The 24,138-nt window shown below is 40.5% G+C and overlaps 1 protein-coding gene across 9 annotated transcripts in view; it reads right to left on the reverse strand.

The window, feature by feature from the left end:
* The window catches only part of FTO (FTO alpha-ketoglutarate dependent dioxygenase), a 427,826-nt gene that overhangs the window by 290,572 nt on the left and 113,116 nt on the right, over positions 1-24,138 (reverse strand). For all 9 annotated transcript variants that reach the window (XM_035713646.2, XM_035713645.2, XM_025447102.3 and 6 more), the window contains exon 3: positions 14,241-14,865. In XM_035713646.2, the coding sequence (XP_035569539.1) occupies positions 14,241-14,865 (625 nt within the window). The remainder of the gene's footprint in view (positions 1-14,240; positions 14,866-24,138) is intronic.

Consider the following 24,138-nt stretch of genomic DNA (forward strand, 5'->3'; position numbering starts at 1 on the left):
GATCAAACAGTTTGATAAAATAGAGTGTATGAGTGTAGCAAAATGGCATATTCACACTCTCTATAAAGGACAATTTAGCAATACTTATCAAAATTACAAATGCATAAACACTTTCAACTTAAAGGAATTCTACAATTCCACGTTTAGGAATACCCTATTTGCACAGGTTGCAAAATGACTTTTGAGCAAAGATGTTTATAAGAGCAAAAGATCAAAAATAACCTAAATAGGGGCACCTAGGTGGTTCAGTCAGTTGAGGATCCACTCTCAGTTTCGGCTCAGGTCATGAGCTTCAGCGTCCTGGGACTGAGCCCCAAGTCAGTCAAGCACTGAGCCTACTTAGGATTCTCCTTCTCTCCCTCCTTTCTCCCTCTATGCCTCTATCCCCACTTGTGTGCCATGCACGTGCATACTCATGTTCTCACTCTTAAAGACGAAGGAAGACGAAAAGAAAGAAGAAAGAGGGAAGAAGAAAGAGGGAAGGGAAGGGAGGGAAGGGAAGGGAAGGGAAGGGAAGGGAAGGGAAGGGAAGGGAAGGAAGGGAAGGGAAGGGAAGGGAAGGGGGAAGAGAAGAGAGGAAGGGAAGGAGGGAAGGAGGGAGGGAGGAAGGAAAGGAGGGAGGAAGGGAAGGGAAGGGAAGGGAAGGGAAGGGAAGGGAAGGGAAGGGAAGGGAAGGGAAGGGAAGGGAAGGGGGAAGAGAAGAGAGGAAGGGAAGGAGGGAAGGAGGGAGGGAGGAAGGAAAGGAGGAAGGAAGGAGGGAGGAAAGGAAGGAGGGAAGGAGGAAGGGAGGGAGGGTGAGAGGGAAGAAGGAAGGCAGGCAGAAAGAAAGAACCCAAATATCCAACAATAATTTTATGGTTAAATAAATTATGAAATGTACAGGCAATAAAATACTGTGTAACCACTAAAAGTAAGAGGACTATGCACTGATACAGAACTGATACATTTTTTAAGAGAAAGCAACCAACAGGATGTAATTTGTGTAAAAAATAATAACACATACATGTATGTGTGTGTATGTATGTATATACATACAAAGATATATGTGTGTGTGTACTATTTCTAGAAGGATATTCTATTCTAGAAGGATACCCAAGACTGATTTTTCGAGGAGGAGTAGGAGGAGGAGGAGAAGAAGAAGAAAGAAGAAAAGAAAAGAAAGAAGAAAGAAGAAAGAAGAAGAAGAAGAAGAAGAAGAAGAAGAAGAATACCAGGTACAGGTTGGGAGAGACACCTAAATGAAATGAAAGGCATATAATATGACCTGTCTAAATGAACAGTCCTGCAGGGACTTATAAAACTTATAAAAACTTAGAAAAGCTCATTTATGAAATATTTATTAAGCACTTACTATATCTGAGGCACTGACTTGGGCACCTGGGCTCTATCAATGAATCACTGCAGAGCTTTGCCCCAGTGGAGCTTTCTTTCTAGTGAAGTTATGAATGTTCATCACTGATTTCTAGAAAAAGGACAGTTTAAATTCCATTAGATGCCAGACTCCAGTCTTCAAGGGGAGGGGTCCATTTTTCTGTTTCATCCACATTTAGGGCTCTACTAACTCACACACAGAAGGCAATCAGTGAACCGTGGTAAAGTGGTACTCAACTGCTTACTTAAAAAACAAAATGCTCTTTCAGTTCACACCATTCACAGCCCTTCCTGGATTAGATGGAAGGACAAGATAATGCTAATTGAAGGGGGGAAAAAATCCTGTAAATTAAATCAAATAACATAATAAAGCACTACATTGCTAATTTAGTATAGTTCTTAACAGTAAAGAAGTTTAGAGAAGGGACAGGTTAGGTAGAGCAGAAATCTTGGAGAAAGCCAGACTTGAAAGACAAGTATGGTCTAGATTCATTGACGGTGAAGGAAGAAATGATGAAGGAAGACAAAAAATGCAAAGTTTCCTATGATCACAACAGGCAATGAAACACGTTTAACCTAGACTGTATTGTGTTCGTGTTACAAACAATCCAACAGTATATGCATCCCAGATGGTATACCTCCATATACAGAATTCCTAAATTCTGAACATATTACTCTACGGTCAGTAGCTGTGCATAAGTGTTAAAGGTAGTAACAGGGGGAAAGGGGTAGGGAGGAAGCCCCCTTTATAACTATAATTCACATTACTCTGCACAGTTATGGTGCAAAAAAACAGACCAGAAATCCAAGTTCAGTGAAGGAATGCTACTAAGCGACCTTTAAGCACATACCCAACTTTGGATATTCTTCAATTCCTTAAGTTTGAATCTAAAATCTGATATTGCAACAGGGCACCTGGGTGACAGGTGAGTGTCAAATCTCAGTTTCAGCTCAAGTCATGATCTCAGGGTCATGGGATTGAGCCCTGCATAAGGCTTCACTCTGAGCCTTATGGGCTATTATAGGCTCTGCACTCTGAGTGCAGAGTCTACCTGAGTTTCTCAGTCCCTCTCCCTCTGTTCCTACCCCCTCCCCCTGCTCCCTCTCCCTCTCTCTAAAATAATAAATAAATAGGTCTTTAAAATCTGACATTGCCATATGAACAGAATCTTACCTTTTTCTTTTTCCTATTCGTTATTTCTGATACATGATTTCTCAAGCATTCTTTAGTTGGGAGCAACTTTTAGCAAGTTTTCTTTTTTTTTTCTTTCTTTTTTTTTTTTTTGGAAGTTTTCTTTAAGAATAAAGTCCTACAGTAAAAAGTCTAAAGCCATTTTTCTAGGTTAATCCCACCAAAGACATTTAAAAGAAAACCCTCTAGAACATGAATGACAAATACCTTACATATCAGAGGACACAACTTATTCATTGGTTATGGCTTTTGTGAGCCCAGGTATGGAATTATTCTGAATTTTTCTCCAAGCTCAGCAGGAAAGAGTGGTATAATTAATAATGTTTGTCACTGGCACTAGAAGGAGGAGTTAGTAGCAACAGAACAAATATAGCAGATTTTGCTATCCACACCTGATGACATTCTCTAGGCATGTCTTACTTATACATAATACATAGCTATGGCTGAAATTCTGGAATTTGTAAAACTTGATCTTATAGACCAAAAAAGAACCTGCAAAAGGTGTACAACTTGACCTGCACGACATTTTCTTAACAAAACTAAGTTAGCTGCCAACTGAGACAAGTGTTTTTGCATAAAGATACAAACGTCCAGCTATTCTTGAATTACAGGATCCGGTATCCCTGAGCCAGTCCCAAGCTAAAAGCAGCTGCCCCTTTTAGACAAGGCATGTGCTTTCTGCTGGTGACTGTCTCCGTCAGCCATTTCCCTCATCGGCAGTACCTGCCTAGCCCCTATAGGCTTTTAAATCTACAAACTTTGTTTGCGCCCATAGGCAAACCATACCAATCACCTACTTACATAAAATAACTGGAAGCCAGTCACGCCCATTCATTTATGCACTGTCCAAGGCTGAGTAGCTAAGACATAGGCCGTAAGGCCCACAAAGCCAAAAATATTCATCATCTGGCCAGCCCCTTATTCAGAAAACATTTAACAACCCTGCTCTAAGTCTTAATATTTGTGATTTGATAGAGATGTCTACTGCACGTATTAGGGAGGAAGCCAGGCTGAATAAAATAAGAATGATGTCATGCAACTAGTGTTAGCATACAACATAATAAAGTAATTAATGCTAAATTATTTGATAAGCAGATCAATTTAGCAAAAGAATACTGCTATGAGAAATCGTATGTTTATATCTGTGATACCCTAGGGCTTTTGGTGGCTTCATTCCAGAGAGCCCTAATGATAACGGATATAGCAAGGAGCACCAGGGAAAAGAATAGAAATATTTTAAGAAGGTTTTTCATGTGTCTGTCTCTGGTGAAATTAACTATGACTGAACTTTAAAAAGAAATGATTTTTAAATTACAATGACAATGATGCTGTTGTGGTTTCAAGCCAGTGAGTATGGCTATTCTGCTAAGTGGTGATCTTCACTGGCTAATGGGCTGGTTGACAACTTTCCCCTCTATCTACTCTCCCCCCTTGTCCCAATATGGCACCAATAAAGTCTTGAATGGCAAACAGAGACAGTAATAGCAATCAATGTTTCCTGATGTCTCCCATAAATCTAGCACCTTTGAAACATGCTCATTAAAATAAGTTTTCTTGAAGGTTTGTTTCCCCCCTTGGGCTGGGTATGGAAGAGGGAGGGAAGCTGTGCATCTGATAAATTTTTTAATGCATAAGTATAGTGTTGCTCACTTTCTCAATAAAATCAACTTGTAATTATCTATAGCAACTGCAGCTGATTACTCTTGCTTCATGTTATTCTGCAAACAAGCAGAGGCAAAGGCTCCTACTTGCCTTTAAACCTCAGTAACACTGAAAGGATTGTGTCTCAGTGCATTTGATGCTTTCCTAGCTCCCACTAACCAAACTGTTCAAGAAGTAAAAGATGTGACAAAATAGAAAAGAATGCTAAATTTAAACGTCAAGTTTAAAATACCAACTCCCCCCATCAAATTAACCAATTTGATTTTTTTACACTAGTTTTTGAAGAGCAATTAATTCCCATTTGGTAAAAGATAAATGCCATCCAATATTTTGTTTGTATTTCTAAAGCTGTATGGAACCACTGTCACATAGGAACCAAAGACAGAAGACTGAGCATGAAGGAAGACAAGACAGTTCTAATCAAATAAAATATACTGCTTGAAATTTTGTACCACATTTAATAACATAGACCATTAATACTCTATGTCACATATCATTTCTCTGATATGTAAATTTATGTTCATTATCACCACACGTTAAAAATAGCCCAATTCGGGCAATCTGGATGGCTTAGCAGTTTAAGCGCTTGCCTTTGGCCCAGGGCGTGATCCTGGAGACCTGGGATCAAGTCCCATATCGGGCTCCCTGCATGCAGCCTGCTACTCCCTCTGCCTGTGTCTCTGCCTCTCTCTCTCTCTTTTTCTCTGTGTCTATCATGAATAAATAAATAAAATCTTTAAAAAATAGCCCAATTCCTATTCCCTATTCCTTTGGCCAAGTGCTAAGATTTCTAAGACTCTAGCCTGGGCAATTATATTCTCTGTTTTTTTTTAACTCCACACCCAGAAGGACCTAAGTCCTTCTAGTTCTAGGTCCCTTCCTATCCATGTCCCAGATCTTGAGGCAGGAGAAACCCAGAAATTGCAGCCAGCTAGCTGGTATACAAAACCTCATGATGCTTTCTCTGTCCCGTGCTGGCTGATCTGTGATATTCCAGTGTCTGGGATGGAGAACCCGTTTTGAACAAAGGGAGGAAGTCAGAGGGTTAAGAGGGTACGGTATGAGGTTTGGAAGACATCTTCTGGGGAGGGGGGAGATGGCATGTTGGGTGTACAAGAACATAATTAATTCTGAGTTGCAAGTGTATCACATAAATGACATACATTTGCAAGAAAAGAGGCTGGAGAGGGAGGCAGAGGCTAGGACACAGAGGGTTTTGAGAACCGTGATAAGGAACTTAGACTGAGGGCAGTAATAGATGCTAAAGACTTTTTCATAGGTTAGATCTGTTTTTCAGAGTATTCCTTTGGAAAGTAGACACTTCTGTGTACAGACTTTGTATAATTTTTCTGGACAGGTTTCCAAAGCAATGGCATAAGCCAGAGAACATTTGGGAAACACTTGAAAGGCATGTACTGCTGAGTGAAGTAAGTCAGTCGGAGAAGGACAAACATTATATGTTCTCATTCATTTGGGGAATATAAATAATAGTGAAAGGGAATATAAGGGAAGGGAGAAGAAATGTGTGGGAAATATCAGAAAGGGAGACAGAACGTAAAGACTGCTAACTCTGGGAAACGAACTAGGGGTGGTAGAAGGGGAGGAGGGCAGGGGGTGGGAGTGAATAGGTGACGGGCACTGGGGGTTATTCTGTATGTTGGTAAATTGAACACCAATAAAAAAATGAATGAATGAATGAAAGAAAGAAAGAAAGACAGACAGACAGACATGTACTTAAGAAAAGAAGGGTTAGCCAAGGAGAAACTGCCCTGGATGATTTCTACAACTTAGTAACACTATCCTTGTTTGGTTGTGAAGAACAAGTAGTCAGGCCTGCACCAGATTGACTTAAAGCAAACTCCTTCCCAGCCACTGAGGATTGAATAGTCTGAAGAAATTATTTCAGAGACATTTGAAGTTGGGGGGGGGAGGGGCCTAATCAGTTCCAGCTCAGAGTCTATTAGAAGAAGCTGGAAGCTGCTCTCAGATGCCTCAAAACAAGGAATTCAGGACAAACATAGTCCCTTGACACCGAAAGATTATAAAATTAATCAGAAGTTTTCTGGGTTTTCAGGAGAAATGTGGCAAACTCTTTCTCAAGAAGTCTAAAGCCTTTCAACATGATGTCTGGCTCTGTCAGCTTTCTGATTAAGCATTTGGAAAAAAAAATTTAAGATACAAATATTCACATACATAGGAGAATCTCATTACATTATGTTTCATGGACTTGGGGGGAAAAAGCAAAAGTGAGAAAAGAAGATAAAAACTGTTCTGTGGGGACACCTGGGTGGCTTAGTGGTTAAGTGTCTGCCTTTGGCCCAGAGTGTGATCCCGGAGTCCTGGGACTGAGTCCCACGTTGGGCTCCCTGCATGGAGCCTGCTTCTCCCTCTGCCTGTATCTCTCATGAATAAATAAGTGAAATCTTTTTAAAAAATTAAAAAAAAGAAACTGTTCTGGGGGCTCTTGGCTAAAGTTTCAAAACCGTTACATTATGAAGTAAAATATGAAATAAGAAGTGGAAGCAAAGATATTTCTCAAACAATACATTCTCCAAACCAGACTTTCTAACAATAGAGCTTTTAACTCCTTGAGCAACATCAAGAAAAGGACAGAGTCATAGAGATTTACGAGAAACCTTTCACATTGTAAATAACATAGAAGATCAGAACCAAACAGGATTAATCAGAAAAGATAATTGTTTGTTCATCTAGCTTCAGGAAAAGCTTACCCAGAGTTCAAAATACCTAATACCCAGTGTTTGTCCTTCTCAAAGCTCTTAAACAAGAAAGGGAGTGGCCACAATAGCTGGGGGCAGGCATTTGGGGGCCAGGAGAAGTCTGCTTGCCCAACGGAGGAAAGCAACAGTTAAGAGGAGCCAAAGGATGAAGGGAAAGGGACTGGAAATTGACCACACTATTAACTGTTGAAATAAGGTCCACTTGAAGCCAGTAACACACTGCTGGGCTTTGTATTAAGTGAGACAATGCCTTATCTTTTTAAATTAAGTCTGTTTAGGCCATGTATCTGCTATTTGCCATCAAAAGAATCCTAATTCTAAACAGAGATGGTAGTTGCAGAAATCAGAGTTATTGGACAGCGGCCAGAATGTAGATGAAAGGCATATACTACTCGAAACTAAAAATACTGACTTTAGGCAACAAATACTTACTTTTCTCCCATTATATATACCTACAAAGAAGGATACAAACCACATCTTCAAGGGGCTTACAATTCTAATTCATAACTTAAACATGCACAAAATTAATGTAAGGCCTCAGAAGGCAGGGCAGTGGTTATTGCTTGGGGAAAAAAATACACTGGAAAGAAGCATTTCTAGGGTGCTAATATAGATTATGTCATTCAGTAATACAAAATTAAATTGCCCAATTAAGGTCCTAGACAATAAAGCTTGTTCCACTCCAAAATCTGTCATCTCCTACTCATCACATGAATACATCATTAAAAATTCAGCCATTCTTGGGGATGATATTTGCAAATCATATATCTGTTAAGAGATTAGTAATCACAACATATAAAGAGCTCCTAAAACTCAACAACTAAAAAACAACCCGATTAAAAAATGGACAAAAAAGTTGAAGAGGAAAGGACACCTGGGTGGTATAGTCAGTTAAATGTCTGATTCTTGGTTTCAGCTCAAGTTGTGATCTCAGGGCCGTGGGATCAAGCCCCATGTTGGGCTCCATGCTCACTGCAGTCTGCTTAGAACTCTCTTTCCCTTTGGCCTCTCTCCCTAAAATAAATAAATAAATAATAAATAAATAAATAAATAAATAAATAAATCTATCTTAAGCAAAACTTGAAGAGACAGTTCTCCAAAGAAGATACACAAATGGCCAAGTAACAGTGAAACAAAACTCAACATTGTTAATCATCAGGGATCAACCAAGGGGCACGAGGGGGGATAATGGGTATGTTCACTATCTTGACTGTGGTCCTGGTTTCACAAGGGTGTTAAAACTTATGCAACCGTAAATTTTAAATATGTGCAGTTTATTGTATGTAAATTATACTGCAATAAAACTATTGAGGGAGGGGGGAATCAGCCATTCATATTGGCTGGCCTTCCCTTGACAACCAGGAGACGGTACTGTGGATTTTCTTTTCTCATCAGCACTGAACACTGTCACTCTTCACTGGTAAAGATGGGTAACACCATAAAAACGATTTTATCGCCTCTCCTTCTTCTAATCTGGCCCACCTTCTCTAATCTGGATTACTACAATAGCCCCTTTCTCCTGCTTCCAGTGCAGCCTCCCTCCTTCTACTCAAAACCACAATGGCTCCTACCTTATGCTATGCCATGGACGACCCAGTACCTTGTATTACAGTATTACTTCTTTAATATCTTCTATCCACTCTGCATTCACTGCTTTCCTTTCTGTCTTCACTGCTGTTACTCCCCCTCTTCTCTCACTCAATTCCATCCATACTTGCTGTTTCTGAGATATCTCAACATCACATTCCATCTCTGGGCCTTCGATATTCCCTCTACCCACCAGGCTGGTCCCGCTCATTCTCTTTATAATCTTAGCTCAAATGTGATCTTCTAAAGGAAGCCTACTTTCCTATTTATTTATTTACTTTAAAAGATTTATTTATTCATAGAGACACAGAGAGAGAGAGAGAGAGAGAGAGAGAGAGAGAGGCAGAGACACAGGCAGAGGGAGAAGCGGGCTCCATGGAGGGAGCCCGATGTGGAACTCGATCCCGGGTCTCCTGGATCATGACCTGGGCTGAAGGTGGCGCTAAACCGCTAAGCCACCGGGGCTGCCCCTACTTTCCTATTTAAAACTGTACATCTTGGGAAGCTCGGGTGGCGCAGCGGTTTAGCGCCGCCTGCATCCCGGGGCATGATCCTGGAGACCCAGGATCGAGACCCACGTGGGAAGTGGGAGCCCACTTCTCCCTCTGTCTGTGTCTGCCTCTGTGTGTGTGTGTGTGTGTCTATGAATAAATAAATAAAATCTTTTAAAAAAAAACTGTACATCTGGGACGTCTGGGTGGCTCAGCCTTTGGCTCAGGGCATGATCCCACAGTCCCAGGATCGAGTCCCGCATCAGGCTTCCTGTATGGAGCCTGCTTCTCCCTCTGCCTGTGTCTCTGCCTCTCTCTCTCTCTCCACGTGTGTCTCTCATGAATAAATAAAATCTTTATTAAATTAAATAAATAAATAAATAAATAATAAATAAATAAATAAATAAATAAAACCGTATACCTGTGCCTCCTACTTGTTAACAACCTTCTTGTTTGTTTCCTGTCTCTCCTTGCTAAAACATAAGCTCTGTGAGGGCAGGGATTTTTGTTCATGGTTCTAAGCCCAGCATCTAGAAGAATGTTTGGCAGACAGTAGCTGCACTGTTCAATGCACATATAATTACATAGGGATTAAATAAAATGTGACTTAGACCAACCAAAAAGTTTTACTGAACAGTGTAAGTGACTTCACAAATAACTAGCAGGGGCGCCTAGTTGGCCTAGTCGGTTGGACATCTTACAACTCTTTATTTCAGCTCAGGTCATGATCTCAGGGTTGTGCGATTGCGCCACACATTGGGCTCCATGCTCAGCGGGGAGACTGCTTGAGATTCTCTCTCTTGCTCTCCCTCTGCCCGTCCCCCCATGTATGCACACATGCACCCTCTCACTCTTTCTCTCTGAAATAAATAAATCTTTTTTTTTTTTTAATTTTTATTTATTTATGATAGTCACAGAGAGAGAGAGAGGCAGAGACATAGGTAGAGGGGGAAGCAGACTCCATGCACCGGGAGCCTGACGTGGGATTCGATCCCGGGTCTCCAGGATCGCGCCCTGGGCCAAAGGCAGGCGCCAAACCGCTGCGCCACCCAGGGATCCCATAAATAAATCTTTAAAAAAAATTACTAATAGCACATGGCATGAGTAGTTTTTTACAATGAAACACAGTCAAATGAGCTTTGAGATCTCAGACAGGGATGTGGGAGGCTAAGGAAAACATTAAATATCACAGTATTTTTCAAAATTATGAATGCTTCAAAACCCATAGCTGCAGTTACAATCTAGCCTGTCATGCTCTCAAAGATGAGCTCAGTAATACGAAACTTGTTTCAAAGTAAAGATTCAAGAATTATGGTAACGAATTTCCATCCATAAGTGATTTCAACTTTTCCTGAGTCAAAGACATGAATGGGAATCCTAGAATTCCAAGAAAATTATTATAAAGTCTCTACTTTCTAGCCTATCACATACTCAGCAGGAACTATGGATTCCTTTTCTTCCTTTGCTCTTCTTGGGAAATCTGGAAAATAATATCAAGAATCTGCAATACTTGGCACTATTTAAAATTCTTAAGAATTGTTTTTCCAAAAAAAAAAAAAAGAATTATTTTTCCTATAAAGAAAATGCTGCAAAAAATGTATCCTTCCAAATGAACATAAAACAGTAACCAATAATTATTTACTTGACCCTTTTGAAGGTATTCCAGTCAGAGAACAAGGTGTAGGACTGTATTAAACAATGAGTTGTTAATGCCTTCTCTGCTAAAATTTGTGCCTGTGTATGTATATATGTTTGGGTTTTTTTCGTTTTTCCATTTTTAATAACCAGGAGTAACAAGCAATTGCCAGCAAAGCTAGCATGGGAAAATCAAATACTCTGCCTATTTACACACAATTCCCTGAAGCCATTCCTGATTAAATATTGTACCATCTCAATCTTCTTACTGGGGATATCTATTAACTAGCACGGCTTGTGAAGCCAATGAATTTAGTATATAATTACACGTATCCTATACAAATTACTTCTCAATGACCTCTACTCACAGAAATAAACTAAAGACGGATGACTGACTCATTATAAATCTACATAAAGATTTCACTGGGAAAAGGTATTGAAAGCAAAGTCCTGAAGGATCTTAAGCTTCACCTGAATTTAATTTCATCAGGAAGTAATCTCTTCTGTTCTGAACTCCCAACGCATTTCATGTGAACTCCTGTGGCATGTAACAACACTTCCTTGTCACTAGGGAACTGTGTGACCTTGGACAAGTCACTGCCATTCTCCCCGCCTGAGTGTCTTCATCTGTAAAATGAGATGCTTGAACTAGGTGATTTCAAAAGTCCCTTCCAGATCTCATGGATGGCAAAGTTATAATCAAAAGAGCATACTTTAATTCACCTGTCCTTTCAAGGCAAAAAGGGCATTTGAATCACCCCTTTGGAGCCTCCCTAAGAAGAGCCAACTGAACTTCCTTTAGCAGTTGCTTGGCAAATCATGTTCAGGGCCTCAGAAAACAGTACGGTTGTCTGAAATTTCCATTCTCTTTATCCCCTTCAAGCACTTCCTAACCTCGACTGTAATATTAACCCAAATGGCTCTCTTCAAGTCCACCCTTGCCATACTTTTGGCAAGATTACAGGCAGGCCAGAGAAGTAAACATATCACTTGTCACCTGGAAGAAATGCATCCACCAAAAAGTTTCAAGGCACATGCTTTGTAAACCATCTGACTCAACATCACACACATAGCCGGAGACCTAGAGAGAGGTTCCATTTCATATAATAAGCATCTAATGCATTCCAATCACCTGATAGCATGTGTAAAAAGCCATGGCAGATGTTGTGGGAGGAGAGAAGCAAGGTGGTGGGCAGAAGAGGAGAGGATACAGGACCTGCTAGGAAGAGCAAGTAGAACATTCCCTCCACCTTTCCAGAGGTGGACATTTTAAAAACCCAAATCCCAGAGGGAGCTATACTGCAAGAATAGGAAATATCTGCTCAAAGGCAGTTAGCCTTAGCTGTTAAGACTCCAAAGCCAGAATATCTGAGTTCGAATCCCACCTCCGCTAACAGCTATATAACCATGGAAAAGTTCATCATCCCTCTGTGCCTCAGTGTCCTCACCTATAAAATGAAGAGAACAGCACTACTTCATTGACAGGGTTGGTATAAAAATAAAATGGATTAACATATATAAAATGCTTCTACCAATGCCCAGTACATAGTAAGTGCTCAATAAATGAGAGCTCCTGGAATTGTTGTTATTATTTATTAGATGAAGTTCTGGGATTCTCTGGGATTTGTTCTAAGAGAACAAAGGAATCATGCTGCTCTTACAGACTGCAATTCTGCAGTTCCCTCCTCCAGATGACAGTTACAAGGATAAACCTTTATGTATTTATGTATACTTGTATACTTTATCAGTCTTAACTTCTCCCAACCATAGAAACCATTCATTCGAAATATAAATTCCTTCTGAACAATATTCTAGGTTTCAAAAGAGACTTGATCCTCCACGCTCTTAGAGAACAATAGGACTCTTAAACTGTAGGGCTGAGAGGCGATCGGGGCACAAAGCCATCCCTGTAGCAGTCTGAGCTATCACATACCATGGCCTCAACAGCCTCAGCTTCAGAAAGCAGCCTCCTGAAGAAGGAAACTAACAAACTGGATACACTGTTCCCTCCCCATCAGAGTTCTTGGACGTGGTTGTTCTCAAATCCTTGGCAATACCTTAGTAAAGATCAGAGGAGCTCAGTTCTTTCCATTAGGACACTATCAAATCCCCTTTGGAGCAATTTTCTTAGGTCAGCATCATTATTTGAGGTGCCAGGGAAACTGGTAAAATTTCCAACACCTAAACTACTTGCTTGTTCTGGGCTGAGGACATGGGTTAAGATATTTTAGCTATCCCGAGGAAATGTCTGAGCTTGGAAAATGGCAAGCAATTTCAAGAGAACTAAGAGAATTATTTTTTTTAAATCACTTTTCTGGGGCAGCCCCGGTGGCTGCAGCTGGTTTGGCGCCGCCTGCAGCCCAGGGCGTGATCCTGGGGACCCTGGATCGAGTCCCACATCGGGCTCCCTGCATGGAGCCTGTTCTCCCTCTGCCTGTGTCTCTGCGCCTCTCTCTCTCTCTCTCTGTCTCTATGAATAAATAATTAAAATCTTAAAAAAAAAATCTCTTTTCCAAAACAGTTTAGAAAACAAAAAGCATACAGTGATAACGACATCCAATTAACAAAAACAGTTTTCAGGAAGCAGTGACCTGACCCTTCACTGTTCCAGTCCATTCCCTGGTTTTACAAGCATCTTTCAATAAGCAGGTAGAAGAGATAAACAGAAAACAGAGTAATGCTGTGTCTTGTCATCCTTTGTCAAATGCTCAGGCACAGGACAAAGTCAGCAATAGTCACGCTACCCTGGATATGCTCAACTTTCTTTTTGTAACCCCATGCTGAAAAACAATGGAGTCCCCAAACACGCAGAAACTGTACAACAGAAGAAGGAAAGTTCTGGTAGGCCACAAAAAGGTAGCCCTATGATCTCTGTTCCAAGGGGGCCAGATTTCAGAAACTTCAAGAACAAGTTTGCCCACAGCACCCCTTTGCAGTCTAAAACTATAGAGCTGATAGGGGAAGGGGTCGTTGGAGAGTGTCCTAAAACCAAAGGACTGTCTGCTGCCACAACTCACTTCAACTGCTTCTGGCCAGGAAGGACAGTAGTCAAATCTGTATGAAGCCAAGAACAAGTCCATATTTGACAAATCACTCCCATCAAGACAGTGATGTCAACCACAATAAAGTATCTTGGCAAGACTGGAAATGTGCACCTATGGGAACCTGGAAAGATTTGACAGATTTTTGTTTTCCCAGCCCTTTATCAGCAAGTTAATTATAGCAACTGTGCAGGCTACGGGAGCTTTAGAGAAAGGCAGTTGGCTGTCTGAAACCAAGATGCTGCTCTCTGGGCATGAGAAAGACAGAATGACAGTAGTGCTTACACATAGAAATATTCCATCTAAGTACAGTGTAACAATGAGCTAGACAGCCCCACTAGATGAGAAAGAGGTACACTCTGCAGATACCTGGGTGTGGCAAACCTACAAAGGACACATGACAGCCATGTCCGTACAGGTACACACACACGCTCACTTACTCCCACTCACGCACACGCACACCTCCAGAGCTTCCACGACTCATGTGCCACTCAGGGCTGCGTCTTCCCAGAGCAGACTGTACCTTCACAGCTATAACTGTACACTGCCACCGCCGACCGTTCCACCAGATTTTCATCATGATGCCAGCTCACGGCCATTTTCCCCATGCCAAAATAAGGCTCCTCTTTCAGGTATGGCATTTTCTGGGGATCCATGAAATTCAACAAAGTTACGTTGTATGCTGCTCTGTTCTTAATGTCCAGCTCATCTTGTCCATCAAAGGACCCCATACCGACCCTGGGGAAATCTGGACCTATACACACCGGCACGGCATCAATATTAGATTTCTCTTTGCAAGCAAGTTCTTCCAAAGCCTGGATGGTCTCTATCTGCAGGTAGTCATTGAGCTTGAGGAAGGTCTGACAGGCAGCAGCTATCCCGGCCTCGTCGTATTTTGTACTAGCACCCTTCACTGGCCAGGGCACCGTAAAGAGCCTGGTATTCAGGTACTTGTAGGTACAGCCTGGGTTGCCAATGAGGATGCGAGATACTGGAGTGAGTAAATCTTTGCCTTGGATCCTAACCAGGTCCCGAAAGAAGCAGCCATGCTTGTGCAGCGTTAGGAAGGCTTCTTGAACTTCTTTATGGAGGTCCTCAGGTACGCTGCCGGCTTCGCGGAGAATTAGTTTCGGGTATTTCAGCTGCCACTAAAACAAAACCAAAGCAAAAATATGTGTTCATGGAGAGCCATGAGTTTGTCATTCCCAGAAGTGTGTTTCTTTGTTAGCGTTAGGAGGAAAAAATAAAACTGTCAGGTAGTATTTCTATACAGGACTTGCATCTCTCCAGCCTCAAACAGAAGGCTACATGAAACAAATGTCATCAACTGTCCAGTCAAGATTTTCAAGTCCAAGCTCAAATTATTCATCTTTAATATAAATAAAATAATAATACTTTCTGCTTTGATCTCCCAGGCTCCCTCTACAGCTACTTCTCCCTGCCCTCAATCTGTCTGCCAACCTTTGGCCCTCCAGACAACACGATTTTATTAATTAACTGCTTACCATCTATTTATTAAGGGCTTACTAAGTGCTATGTCTTATTCTAAATGATTTAGACACATTAACTCATTTGTGACTCACAACTCCATGTGGCAGTACTGTTACTGTCTCTGGTTTATACAGGAGAATCTGGAAGCACAGAGACATTTTTAATACCTGCCCAGAGTCACATAGCTGATACATATTGTAGCTGGGATTTGAAGCCCCTGAGCTCTCGAGTCTGGTTCCAGGGCAGGAGTTCTGAACCACGAACTTGCTCTGCCTCCCAATAAATGACAAACTGGTCTCTGCTTTAATACTTTCACTGAAGGAGAAATCACTTCAAGTTGGGAATTAGATACCAAGTCCCATGAATACTAGAGCCAGGAGAATTTTGTTTACAACAATAAGACTAGTGCTCAGAGTGTATTCAGGACATATTGAATAAATGGGTGAATAAATGAGGTGTTCTATTGTGATTGAAAAAGTTGTGATCATTTTACTGGTGTCACTGGAGGAGAATACTGCAAAATAATCCCTCCTTTAATATGGAAACACATAGATTTATTACCACAGTGGAGGACTTCATTACCTGTTCAGCCACCACTCTGGCTCCTAGGAGTTAGGAACAGGTGACAAGCCAGAGTTCCCAGATTCTGTACGATGAAATGGACTTTTTTTTTTTTTACCAAAGCACAGGATTTTACATTTGATCCTATAAAGGTTAATCTGATCAGTACCTTCTCAGTACTCTTCTGCCCATGATTTTTGAAACACATTCCTTCTATATCTTCATTTTTTTTCATTCAATATGTCTACAGAGCACCCACCAAACACTACACAGAGATATGCTCCTTCCCTCACAGAGCTTTCTACCAGATCAGGTAATAAATAAGAGAAAGCAATCCCAAGTTGCATTAAGTATCAGGAAGGGACCAAAGACCGCAAAAGCTTTGAGGAAGGACACCAGACTGTTCTAGAGACAAAAAGAAAGAGAGTTTTACTAGAGCAAAAGTGCCAAAGACAGAGTGACATGCGGTGAGGCTGAAAGGAGGCAGAGGCCGGACCACATGGAGCCTGGGAGGCCAAAGGGGGAACCGGGAGTTGATGCAAAGTGTGCTGGAGAGGACCCAAGGGGAGAAGAGAAATTTTATTTACATTTTATAATACTATACATGTTTTATAGGCAGAGCAAAAGGCAGTGCTTATGGCCTCGGTAGGTGTGAAGGGTATAGAAAGGAAAGCAGTTATGGATGATTCTCAGTTTCTGGATTTAATAACTGAGTAAACAGCTTACCATTTATCTATCTATTTGAGAGAGGGAATGTTCACTCGCACGAGCAGGAGGGAAGAGAGAGAGGGAGAGAGTCTCAAGCAGATTCCGTGCTGGGTGTGAGCCTGAGATCATGACCTGAGCCAAAACCAAGAGTTGGACGCATTATCAACTGCGCCACCCAGGCCCCCCTCCATTCTTTTTTTTTTTAATAAGAAAGACTGGGACAAAACAGGAATGGTAGATGGAAGGATCGGAAGGAATAAGAAGCTCCATTTTGAAGCCGTAGCCATTAAGATACCTATGAGATCTTTAGATAGAAGACGCAAGGGGGGCAACTGCACAGACATACCTGGAAATCCAGGTGGCAACGTTAGCACACCTGTGGTCTATAAAGGCCTGAAAATGAATGAGCCCTCCCAGGGAAACAGCATGAACATGGAAGGGGAGTCAGGGGGCTAATAGCCATTTCCTGAGTCACAGAGGAAAGGAGCAAAAGAGACCTTTGAGGGAGAAAAGCGGGAGAGGATATTAATGCAAAAGTCAAAAGACAGAAAAAGACTTCAAGTGCTTCAAGAAGGATGGAGTAGGCGACCGCCCCTGGGAAGCCAACTGAGATGAGGACAGACATCGTGATCCCGGAGATGTGGCAGCATGGAGATAACTGATGACCATGGCAAGAGCAATTGCAGAAGAGTGGTGGGGATGACAGTCAGATGAGAGTCAGCTGGCGATGGAATGAAAGAGCAGCAGTGGAGATGGCATGTTTAAATGTCTGTCTCAGAGGGTCACACTCCGAAGGGGAACAGAAAAACACAGCTGTTGATAAAGGGAAATACTGAATCAGGGGACCATCTTCAGTTATGGAAGATAGGGGGGCACATCAGGGCTTGCCAGGATTCTCCTGGGAAGAGGCTGATGCTGCAGGACACAGCAGCTGATGATGCTGCAGGACACAGGGTGATTAACTACAGGAGCAAAATCCTTGAGTGGCCAGAGCAGGAGTCTCTCAAGGGAAGGTACCTGAATGAACCCTGTGGGGTTTGTATGGCAATCCGCCAGAGTTGGTGGGGAGAAGATGGTAGAACTGTTTTGGTTTTAATCTAAAAAACAAAAAAAAAAAAAAATCAAGTTTTACTAAAATATGTGTACATATATATGTGTGATATATAGACACATATACAAACATTTAATATGAGTTCTATTATAAAATAGACACAAGTATACCAGTAATACGTATGTCTGTTTAATGAATAACTATGGGTAGTGTGCTGGAGTCACTTCATATCCCCTTGAGAAAGCCTACTGTGTACATCTCTTCCCAAATGCACATTCAGTGACGTCATGTTGATAGCCATGCATGCTACTGGCCATGGAGATGTATTTACATCACAGAAATTAGTTAACACTAAAAACTGAGGCTGGGTTTTTTTTCCCCCTGAGACAGCCCATTCTTAAACACTTAGGAGGACACCACTGTACAGGCTTAAAATTTGTTACTGACAGGAATAGATGATCAAAAAACATTTGGATCAGAAGAAAGATACTTCCTACATCAGAATAAACAGGAAGGAGAAAGAAGATGTAAATTTGGAGAGGACTGTAATAGTAATTAATGGTTACTATTACTAATGGTAATAGGCAAATGACTAAGTCTCAGGGAGCTTTTAGAGGGAGACAGAGGGGAGCACTTTAATTTTCGCAGTGGAAGTGCAAACCAAATCAGTAGCTACAAACGTGTGCTGGTCAAGTTGGCTGCTTGCCAAACAGTTCTGGACTCTGCCATTACCCAGCTTTTTGGGCCCAATGTAGAATGATGCTTCCTAGCCACTCATGTTGGATGAGATATATGACTGTTTGGGTCCAGAAAAATGACGGGCTGTCACCTGTAGCCTGGAGCACTTTGTCACCAGTACCACACCCTCCAGAATGCTCTTTCTGCCACAGAAATCAGCCAGTGGCTACGTGGGTCCCCGAGTTACTAATTTAATGGGCAGTGATTCTCTGCCAATCCACTAATGATACGTAGGGTGAATAAGAAATATTGCTGGGGGAACCACTGAGATTTGAGGGTTGTCTGTCACTATGGCATTATCTAGCCTACTATGACTGCTCCAGAAATCAGGAAATAAGCAGGAAGTCTAAGTACGAAGAAAAATGAAGTTATCAAGCCTGCATTTGGAAAAATGACCTTACTAGGAAAGCGCAATAGGATGGCCCCGCTTCTCAGAGTGCCTATCTGAGGTGTGTGATCATAAATTTAAAGTGACAAAGAGCAGAGTTATGTGGCACAGCACTATGAATTGCCATCGAGACTGTCAGGGATGCATTTAGGATTTATAGTTTCTATACCCATTTATCCCATTTGAAAAATAAAAAGAGAAATACCATACTTTCTGTTTATGCAGCTCATGCAGAGAGCAGTGTAATCTAGTAAGCAACAATATTTATCACTAAACTGGTTATTCTCTGAGCAAGTCCCTGAGGCCTCAGTATACCCGAAGCACTTCTAACTAACAACAGTGGTTAAGAAGGAAATTTCTCCATACTTTCCTAACAATTCTAGGTTTTTTTTAAATAATCCTCAGTGTAAAATTTTAACAAAAAGTAAGATAATTCCCAAGAACTTTATTTGGGAACACACTCCCTGTGGGACTGAGAGGAGAAAGACTGGAGATAATACACACACACTTCCATCTATATCTACACACAGCTTGCAGCCACTGTTGAATATGCAGTGGGGCTGGAGACTGCAGAAGATGTATTTAACACAGGGGAATAATAACTCTAAGGACCTGGGAAATTCACATAACCATATGAGTATCACATGTAAATACCTTGACATTAAAAACAGCATTCTAAAAATAAAACAGTAATAATGACATGGGAAAGTATCTGCCCCCCCGCCACCAAATTTTTTTCACTGATCTCTCAGTCTCTTTCCCCTCAGACCACATAGGCCTCTTTTCCCATAGGCCTCAAGGAGCCAGCATTCAGCACCTACCTTCAGGGCAGGCTTTTTCTCCCAAAATCTATACCTGCCAGGCCCTTCTCATCCTGCAAGCCACTCACTTAAGAATCCTTCCCTGAACTGCTCCCATCAAACAAGTATCCCCCATTATCATTCATCACACCCTTCTCATTTATCTTTCACAGCACTTTTCAATCCATAACTACATATTTATTTGAACTATTATTTGTTTAATAATCTCTCCTGCAAGACTAAATCTCCCAGAAGAAGGACATGGTAGCAGTTTTATTCTCCACTATATACCCAAGCCCTTGGCTGACTCGAATAGAAGTGTTCAAGACTTGTCTCTAAGAGTAAGAGGATAAAAAAAAATCTAAGATTGAGAGAAAACAGATCAGTGAGGGTCTGGGCCGGGAGTAGGAAAGAAAGCTGATGACTGCAAAGATGCAGAAGGGATCTTTTGGGCATTTGGGAAATATTCTAAAACTACTGTGGTGATGGTTGCACAACTCTGCAAATTTACCAAAAATTATTGAATTGTATAATCTTAAAATTATTTTATGATATGTAAGTTGTACATATATTCAGCTTGATAAACTGTTTTTAAAAGATTGATACATTTGAATATATAAAATTTTAAACTTTTGCATAAGAATTATAAAATAAAAAGGCAAACACTAATTGGAAAAAAACTATTTGCAATATACATGGCAAAAATGGGCTAATCACTCTTAATAAAGAAATTTTCTAAATTTAAATACATGTACACATACGTATATAATATGTATAAACATATATATCATTAGAGAAATTCACACATAAATTAATGGGGAAGGCTCTTAAATATAAAAAAAAATTAACTGCACTAAAGTCAGAAAAAACATAAATTAACGTAATTTGAATTAAATTAGATTTAATTTGGTTTACCTATGAAATTTGCAAAAAATAAAATTTTATTGTAGTAAAATTGTAGTACACATTCCTGATGAGGCAAAATCAAATATTCTGATAGTCTACAACTAGGAATGCAAATTATTGCAACCTTGCTTCTGGCCAGTTGAACAAAATTCACCAGAACCTAAATATGCTCATATCTTTCCATCCAGTTATCCTACTTCTAAGAATTTATCATAGGGAAATAATAAGAGAAATGTACCAAGATTATAAGGATATTTATCATACTATTCTTTTTCTTAAATTTTTATTTATTTATGATAGTCACACACACAGAGAGAGAGAGAGAGAGAGGCAGAGACATAGGCAGAGGGAGAAGCAGGCTCCACGCACCGGGAGCCCGATGTGGGATTCGATCCCGGGTCTCCAGGATCGCGCCCTGGGCCAAAGGCAGGCACCAAACCGCTGCGCCACCCAGGGATCCCCATACTATTCTTTATAAGAATTAAAAGCTGAAAATGACCAAAATGCCCAACAGGGGATTAGAGGTAAAATGGTATATCTATGTGATGAAATGCTAAAGTAACACAACTTTAGAAAAATTTCTGTACTGTTTTGTGGAAAACTTAAATAACAAAGTACTAATAAACAAGAAAGTTTATGATGGTTATCTCTGGGTGATGAACTTGGGCATAATTTTAATTTTCTTCTTTAGATATCTGCATATTTTTTATATTTGCCAAAGTAAATGTAAAATACTTTTTAAATTAGAAACGAGGGAGAACATGTCACATTCAAAAATTCTTAATTTTCATGACATTTCTTATATTTGCCAAAATATTCTTTTTGATGACCCTGAATTTTCAAACTGTTTCTTTTTTTTTTTTTAAAGATTTTATTTATTTATGCATGAGAGACACAGAGAGAGAGAGAGAGAGAGAGGCACAGACACAGGCAGAGGGAGAAAGCAGGCTCCACGCAGGGAGCCCGACATGGGACTCGATCTCGGGTCTCCAGGATCATACCCTACGCCGAACACAGCGCTAAACTGCTGAGCCACCGGGCTGCCCTCAAAATGTCTCAATATAACTTCTGGCTCTAACTAAAATCTCATTTGGAATGCTGTTGAATTCTCTAGGAAATTATGACTTTAACACAATAAATACAAATGATAAGAACTGGCTGATTTAGTCAATCTCTTAAAAAAAAAAAAAAAGAAAGAAGAAAAGAAAAAAATCCAATAGAAAATTCCCTATCCTAAATGCCCATTCTAATTATTCATCAAGTAATTAGACTAGTGCCTGACACATAAAAGTACCATGTAGTGTTTCTTAAATTTTCCTTTAAAGAGAACTATAACTCTGGAAAAGAGCTGAACATTAAATAATTGAATATTAATTCATTCTGGCAAACAAATAAGTTCTCTTTTCATTTTGGACAGGTACATATAAAACAGCAGATATCACACAAGAATTTGGAACAGCTGTTGGCAGGTTTTCAAAAATGTCAGAATTTTTTTTATTGTTGAATCCCATTAAAGTTTTGCCAGGGAGTATATATAGAGTCATGCAACTGTATTAATAATTGCTTGGTCACTTAATATATCTCTTGAGATCTATAAAAGATTTCATGATCTAAATGATGATTTTAATAAGCAGTTGGAAAGGTATTTTAGGTATAAACCAGCAACATGCCAGACCTTTATCAGTGGCTGAAAGATGTGGAATGCTACATTTTCTGGATAATAAGCTTTATTTTCCACCTATTTTAAGCCATTATATAAAAATTCTACTGCTGGGCAGCCCGGGTGGCTCAGCGGTTTAGCGCTGCCTTCAGCCCAGGGCCTGATCCTTGGGATCCAGGATCAAGTCCCACATCAGGCTCCCTGCATGGAGCCTGCTTCTCCCTCTACCTGTGTCTCTGCCTCTCTCTCCTCTCTTTCTCTCTCTGTCTCTCATGAATAAATAAATAAAATCTTTTAAAAAAATTCTACTGCTTGTCCTCTCATAGCAAGGGGTGGTTCTGAAAGAATTTCATTACAGACAGAGGACAAACATGTTGCTATCTGGGTAAGATACGTTTTACAGGAGGCTCACCTAAATGAAGCCAGTGGAACTCAAGCTTCAGTAGAGTGAAATTAAATTCAAAATCTTCAGTGACTTGGGAAATGTACTTCATTTAAGAAGTGTTGTGATGTCAAAGGATTCTATTTCTCATCTAGCTGTTATCAGATTCTGCTGGTAACACTTGGCATTTTGCACTCCATAGAAATGTACACATTATCAATCATAATATTTGCTACATAATTTTTTCTTTTTTTTAAATTTTTATTTATTATTTATGATAGTCACACAGAGAGAAAGAGAGAGAGGCAGAGACACAGGCAGAGGGAGAAGCAGGCTCCATGCACCGGGAGCCCGACGTGGGATTCAATCCCGGGTCTCCAGGATCACGCCCTGGGCCAAAGGCAGGCGCCAAACCGCTGCGCCACCCAGGGATCCCTAATTTTTTCTTTTTTAAAAGATTTTATTTTGTTTATTTGAGAGAGAGTAAGAGAGAACACAGAGGAAGACAGAGGGAGAAGAAGATTTGCCACTGAGTAGGCAGCTGGATGCAAGGCTCGATCCCAGGACCCTGAGATCATGACCTGAGTTGAAGGCAGATGCTTAACCAACTGAGCCACCCAGGCGTCCCTATATATAATTTTCATCATAACATGCTTATGACTTGGTAGCCATTCCAAGACAAATGGACTGGACACGTAACTGGCCCAACATCCTGCTGTGCTCCAAAAGTAGGCTCTCTTCTGAGGTCACTGCATTGGTCCTGCTACAGCTATCACAATGAATCTTGTGATAACCTGTGGTTTGCTACAAAGTGACCCAAGAGATTATTTGTTCATTCATTTACTCATTCAATAGTTCTTTCTTCTTCTTCTTTTTTTTTTTTTAAAGTAGGCTCTATACCCATTGTGGAGCCCAATGCAGGGCTTGAACTCATGACCCTGAGATCTAGACCTGAGCTGAAATCAAGAGTTACACATATAACCAACTGAGCCACCCAGGCACCATAATTCAGTAGTTCATTTTTTTAATTTAAAATTTCTTGAATATCTGCTCTCTACCAGATACTGCATAAAGTGCCATAAATACAATGACAAGGTAGTTCCTGTTTTATAGCACCTCAGAGTTTAACAGTATAGATAAAAATAAAAAACAATAGCTAAAGAAAGACTTATCACAATTGAAGTATGAAAATACTACTATGGGAGCAGGGAATAAACAAGCAGGAAGGGAACCTGGAAAATTCTCAGTTATTGAATACATATTTATTGAGCATATACTATTTGCAAAGCACGAGGTACTGGGAATGCGAAGAGAACAAAACTTTGATAAGCTCTCCAGGAGCTCATATTTATTTACATGGTATATAAATATTTAGTACATAGGGTTCACAACATACATAGTATTTTACACATTTATTATTGACTTATTTACTTAGCAAAATATATAGTCTTTTTAGATCGTGGTTAAGTACCATGGAAAAAAAGAAATCCAAATTAAGTGGATGAGGACATGAGCCGTGAATGTTGCTGTTTCTCACAGGCTGGTCAGAGAAGGCCTTTGATAATAAGGTGACATCTGAGCAGAGGAATGCAAGAAATGAGGATACAAGCCCCACAGATACCTAAGGGAAAGAGTGTTCAGGCTAGGGGAACATTAAGTTGCAAAGGCCTTGGGGGCAGCAGTGTGCTCCATTGATTCTCTGAAGAGCAAGAATGCAGTAGGTTCAGGAAGTGAGC

Source organism: Canis lupus, chromosome 2 (genome assembly GCF_003254725.2).
Source record: "Canis lupus dingo isolate Sandy chromosome 2, ASM325472v2, whole genome shotgun sequence".
Classification (NCBI taxonomy): domain Eukaryota; kingdom Metazoa; phylum Chordata; class Mammalia; order Carnivora; family Canidae; genus Canis; species Canis lupus.